General features: G+C 42.9%; 1 protein-coding gene across 1 annotated transcript in view; it reads left to right on the plus strand.

Moving 5' to 3' along the window:
- The first annotated feature begins 3,209 nt into the window (after positions 1 to 3,209).
- LOC108777138 (uncharacterized) overlaps positions 3,210 to 6,585 on the plus strand; it is an 8,935-nt gene continuing 5,559 nt past the window's right edge. Inside the window, exon 1 of the mRNA XM_018543952.1 lies at positions 3,210 to 6,425. Within this exon, the coding sequence (XP_018399454.1) occupies positions 3,210 to 6,425 (3,216 nt within the window). The remainder of the gene's footprint in view (positions 6,426 to 6,585) is intronic.

Here is a 6,585-nt window from a genome sequence, read left to right on the forward strand (position 1 = left end):
AGTCGCCTTCTCGACAATGGGTTTAACGCGACCGGTATATACGGAACTGTAAACTTTAAACCGGTTTTTCTCGAAAACGGTTGAGAGTTGGGTCGTATTTCTTTACCAAAGTACTCTAATACTAGAGTACTTTAACATATATAAGCCTTTTTAAAATCGGTGAGTAACACCTCGCGCCCTCCCCTTGTAAGTTGAGTTATAATTACAGATGGAAAGAAAGTAACGAAGTTAAATTACAGTTACTGAAAACATCAATTCTAACTGTAACTTCGTTACAAGTAACGAGTTACTTTCCATCCCTGTTAAAAACTCATGTTAATCGTTAAAAATTACTTAACAATGTTATAAAATGTTATATTGCTTATAATTGGTATTTAAATAATCTTTCTGGCACATGATTTGATTAAGAAATATTTTTTTCGATGATATAGAAAACAATCGTACGAAGGAGCATCAAAGTAGGTATAATATTATACGAAGTTAAACTTTACATCAAGACTTGTTCTTTGAGCAATTTTGATTAAGAAATAACAAGATAGATTGTAAGATAAATATGAAGCTTCTATCGTTTTTACCTTGTAATACATAAATTATCATGTAAATAGCATAACGCTGATATGCGTAGTCCGATATATATAAACCTGTTGTATCGATAATGCATAAACTCAACCCGTAGAATAATTGTAGAGTCTGGAGACACGGTAGTGTCTCGGCGCTAAGCCAAGCGCGCGACACTGCCGTGCCTCCTTTACGCGACACGGAGAATTTTCGGGGTCGAGATGATCAGATCTCAGTAACGGCTGAACCGATCAAGTTCTACATACGCTCAATCGACAGGAAATACTTAAATTGTATAATAAAAGTGCTTTCATTTTTTTTCCTACGTGCCCTACGAGCGGAGATATCGCGACGCAAAGTCCGGATCTGTGAATTTTCACGTTTCAATTTTTAAGATACGTCGTCGTCAACGTCGTCGACCAGAGAAAATGTCCATCTCGTTTTTTCGATAATAGAGGGCCTTTGACTTTATGTGTTATCTCACTCTATCTATCATCTCACTCTATCTATCTATATCTAACCAGCAGACCAGTGTTGCATGGTGTATCACATATGACGCGCGCGCGATTTTAATCTTATAATTAAAAATAAAATATTATTCAATATAATATAAAATATATATGTTATTATATAAATATTAAAATTGAAATATTGAAATATGTTTATCGTCGAGGAAATATAAGTGTCTACGTGTTTGATTTCGAGGAAGTAAGTGTCTAGGTGTTCGCCTTCGAGGAAGTGGGTGTCTACGTGTTCGTCTTCGAGGAAGCGAGTGTCTAGGTGTTCGCCTTCGAGAAAGTGAGTGTCTAGGTGTTCGCCGTCGAGGAAATGGATGTCTAGGTGTTCGCCGTCAAGGAAATGGTGTCTACGTGTTTGATTTCGAGGAAGTGAGTGTCTAGGTGTTTGCCTTCGAGGAAGTGAGTGTCTAGGTGTTCGCCGTCGAGGAAGTGGGTGTCTACGTGTTCGCCTTCGAGGAAGAAAGTGTCTAAGTGTTTGCTTTCGAGGAAGTAAGTGTCAAGGTGTTCGCCGTCGAGGAAATGGGTTTGTTTGTAAGAAACGTCGTCGTCGTCGTCGTCGTCGTCATTGTCGTCATTGTTGCCAGCTACGGAGTGAGAAAATGCATTCTGGAATTTTTGGCGCAAGAGATAAATGTGGTCGCGAGGAGTATCTATAAATCTATAATATCGATCGCTGCGATCTGTACGATCGTTGAAGTCGGATTATTAAGATTGAGGTTGAGAAATCTGTGACATCGATGGCATAGACGAACACGTAAGTGAGGTTAGAATAAATATCGACCGCTGCGATCTGAACGATCGTTGAAGTCAGATAAAGAGTCGGCAATAATGTACAAAGGATTGAGGTTAGGAAATTTGTCACATGGATGGCATAGAATAGACGAACACGTAAGTGAGGTTAGATATTTTCTTCTTTATTGCACAGATTCTCTGCTGTAATTCCGCTGTAAGAATACAAATTATTTTCTATGTAATTATTTTCTTTTTACAGCATTTGGTTAGGTTGCTTATTTACCGAGACACTACCGTGTCTCCAGATCTGTTATTTATTTGTTTGGTAGATACCTTAATTTGTCTTCTCTATTCCTTATATAATTATAAAAGAATTCATTCTTTTTGTACTTTGTTGATAGGAAAAGTCTGAAAAGAAAAAAGGTACGGATTATAAAGATTCCTCCCCTTTCTTTTCAGGACTTTCCCTTCAATAAATCTGAAGATAAAATACAGCACAAAGAATCAATTCTTTTATAATAATAAAGATAATACTTATTTATGCAGTTACTCAAAACATAAAATTACTTGGTTTTAATATTGAAATCTTTAAAACTTTAAATAATTATATAATAATTGAAATATATTATCATGGATAGTAACTTATTATTGAAGGTGTCAGTTCAAAGTGAACATTCATTGTTACGGAATTATCGTCATTAAATTATATTCGTGACAATTCCACGCATCCACGTATCCCCGTACGCGTAGCTCTCGCTGTTTCTTTCTTTAATCCACCTGTCTCAGATGGAATGCTCGCCCCTCTGCGCAGCACCCGAAATTACGCGTTCCGCGCACTCGTTCTGCGTTGAATCCTTCTTTTTCGCAGTCTGATCTCGATCGTTACCAGATCAATATCTCGTAGTCTCGCCTCGCAAACGTGTGCTCCGGAGTAAGCAACTAACGAATACAACACATATTTTCACGTTGCCTGTCAAGTGAACTCTATGATTGTAATACGCATCGCGAGTGTAGACCGAGCAAGCGCATTATATTGCGCGAACTGACTTTCATATCGACCTCTCAATTAACTATCACCTTATTGACGAGTCGTAGCGAGCCGTGACGTACAGCGATATGCGGCTAATCAAGCCTGTATTATTCACACGATAACCTGATTCTAATTATCTAATAGGCATCAATAAATTGTGAATTGTTAGTTGTTCAAACAAGAAAGTTCTCATTTACGACCGCCTGGGTGAGCGAGCCTTCCATTCCAAGGCGACACCAGCGCAAAAACGATACCAGTCACAAACAAAACATTTTGGTCCTTCGAGCCGGATCGCTACCGAGGATAAATACTGTGTCTACTGACTTGTCTTTGACTCGTTATTTATTGACGTGCCTCTTCCGTTGGAAATCATGGCCTCTATCGATGAATTGTTGAGGATGCAGACTCACCTGATGAGCGCAATATCTCGCGCGCTTCCTAATTTCAAGAAGTTGGGACAAGCCAAGATGACCCCTGCCGTCACTCGGCAGCGCCTCACCACTCTCAAGGAAACCTTTGCCAAATGCCAAGAGCTGGATGTTCAACTTTTAGCTGCGGACGAGAAAGTGAAGGCGACTCATGCGTACTTCACCCAAAATTATTTCCTAACCTGTGAGGATTGTTACAACGATGCAGCCGATTTCATGGCTGAACTACTGGACAGTCACGAATCCCGCGAATCCTCTTCCGCTGCATATGAAGTAAGTGGGATTAATCATTCATTTCGGGCCATGTCACATCTGCCGAGAATCAACTTGCCGACGTTCGACGGAACCTTCGAGAAATGGGAAAGTTTTCGCGACAAATTCAAATCGATGATCTGCGATGATCATAATTTAACGAATGTTGATCGTATGCATTACTTGTGTTCCTGTGTAAAAGGAAGTGCAAGTAACGTTCTTGACCATCTAGCGGTTACCAATAATAATTTCACTATCGCTTGGAATATTCTCGTGTCTCGGTATGACAATAAACGTCGCCTTATTACGGTACATTTACAATCGCTTGTCAATTTACCTTCGATCGCTTCAGAGACCTCCAACGACCTTCGTTCCCTTCGCGATCAAACGAATAAAGCTCTTCAAGCGCTAAGCAATCTCGGCTGCGCTACCGAACACTGGGATGATTTGCTTGTATTTCTAGTGTCACAAAAACTTGATAAATCAACACGAAAGGCGTGGGAACTTAAGCTCGGCGATACGGTGGAATATCCACGTTACAGCGAGCTCGATCGTTTTCTCGAAGCTCGCATTCGCGCGTTCGACGCAATAGCACCCGCGACTTCAAAAGATAAATCACCGACGACCTCCAAAGGCAAAACACTTGCCTCACATGCCGCGTCTACCGCTCCGTTCTTATGTCCATTATGTAAAGCGAACCATCTATTGTATCAATGCGCTACGTTTTTAAAGCAAACTCCCGTTCAACGGTTCGATTTCATTAAAACCCAAAAGCGATGTTCCAACTGTTTCAGTGTAAAACATTCTGTTAAGGATTGTACGAATTCTCGCTCGTGCAAACAATGTAATAAACGGCATCACACGTTACTACATTTTGACACCCCCGCTCAGCCACTCGCTGCTGAGCCACCGTCGACGTCCACGACCGCGAATATTGAGAGTCTAAGCGCCGTTGCGTCGCATTTAATAACAAAAACAGTAGCACCGAATTCTCAAATCTTACTCGCAACAGCCCGCGTACGCGTTTATTCGTCTCATATATGCTTTGTAAATGCTCGTGCGCTCCTTGATCAAGGATCTGCCGCTACCTTTATAACAGAATCGCTTGCGCAACGCCTAAGACTTAAGAAAATTAATCGTTCCGCCTTCATCACCGGTATAAGCGAAATGCAGTCCGTCGTGCGTTACGCTGCCCAAATTACCATTACCCCCGCGGATCGCGATGGACCTGCTTACTCGACAATCGCGCTTATATTACGATCATTAACCAAATACGTGCCAAACCAAATCGAGACAGCTCGTAAATGGAGCCACCTCAGGGGACTTAAGTTTGCCGATGGTGACCCTATGAGCTCAGATCCGATTGACCTTATCATCGGTGCCGATCTATTCGGCCTGCTCATCCTCAACGGAGTTCGAAAGGGATCTCCAAATGAACCTACCGCGCAAAATACCTCTCTCGGTTGGATCCTTTCAGGACCAACAGCCTCGTTTTCAGCTAATCAGTCTACTATCGAATTTGCGCATCACGGTGTTGTCCTTGACACTCTCGATCGCGATCTTCGTCGATTCTGGGAGATCGAGGAAGTCCCTAGGCAAATTCTTCGCAGCCCTGAGGAACATCAGTGCGATGAACACTTCAGAACAACACACACACGCACGTCTAACGGACGCTATATAGTACGACTGCCGTTTAAAATCGGACCGCCAATCTCATTAGGCGAATCTCGCTCTAACGCGATTTCAAGCTTTCATAGCATGGAACAACGCCTACTTCGAGACACAACCAAAGCTTCCTTGTACCGCGATTTTCTCACAGAATATGAAACCCTCGGTCATATGACCAAAATTACACCAACCGAAATTGTTACATCAAACCAAGTTTACTATATCCCGCATCATGCTGTCCTACGCGACAGCAGTGCAACCACACGACTCCGAGTAGTCTTCAACGCATCTTGCCGTACTTCAAACGGGATGTCGTTGAACGATCATATGCTCATTGGCCCTAAACTGCAAAGGGACTTAGCCACGGTCATCATGCAGTGGCGCCAATACCGTTACGTATTCACCGCCGACATTGCAAAAATGTACCGGCAAATTTTAGTCGATTCACGCGACACCAACTACCAACGCATTATATGGCGACCGAACTCCGGTGAACCAATCACGGAGTACCGTCTTCTCACAGTAACCTACAGCACAGCTGCCGCTCCATATTTAGCCCTCCGAGTCTTGGATCAGCTTGTAGACGATGAAGGAGCCAAATTTCCGCTAGCCGCCCCCGTTCTCCGTCATCAGACATATGTCGACGACTGCGCCTTCGGCGCCGACGACCAAAATCTCGCTCGTCAAAAACGCGATCAATTAATAGAATTGCTTAAAAGGGGAGGCTTTCACCTTCGCAAATGGGCAAGTAACGACTCGGATCTGTTATCCGATATCGATTCATCCGATCATGGTTTAGCCACTCATAAAGTCATGCAAGACGATGAGCATATTAAGGTATTAGGAATAATTTGGAATCCTAAATTAGATATATTTCAATTTCGCGTCACTCTACCATCGTCACCCGTCTGCACCAAACGAGTCATTCTGTCAACAACTGCTAAGTTTTTTGATCCATTAGGATGGGCTACCCCTGTCACTGTCACAGCCAAAATTTTCTTGCAACGATTGTGGGCACTTCATTGCCACTGGGATGATGAAATCCCTCGCCAACTTCTTGATTGTTGGATGGACTATTATAAACGACTTCCGTGCCTTAATGCTCTGAGCATACCGCGCTGGACCACTTCCAGTTCTCAGACGGTACACCGCGCCCTTCACGGTTTTTCCGACGCATCGACAGCAGCTTACGCTGCAGTGGTGTATCTTCGCACCGTCAATCACGACGGCTCCGTTACCGTAACTCTTCTAACTGCCAAATCAAAAGTGGCACCTCTTAAAACGATAAGCGTTCCCCGCTTAGAATTGTCCGCTGCAATGCTCCTCGCGCGGTTAATTCAATTTACGCGCTCAGCGCTTCAGCTCCCGAATATAGAGTGTCATTGCTGGACTGACTCCA

This window comes from Cyphomyrmex costatus, unplaced genomic scaffold, assembly GCF_001594065.2.
Source record: "Cyphomyrmex costatus isolate MS0001 unplaced genomic scaffold, Ccosl1.0 scaffold113, whole genome shotgun sequence".
Taxonomy (NCBI): domain Eukaryota; kingdom Metazoa; phylum Arthropoda; class Insecta; order Hymenoptera; family Formicidae; genus Cyphomyrmex; species Cyphomyrmex costatus.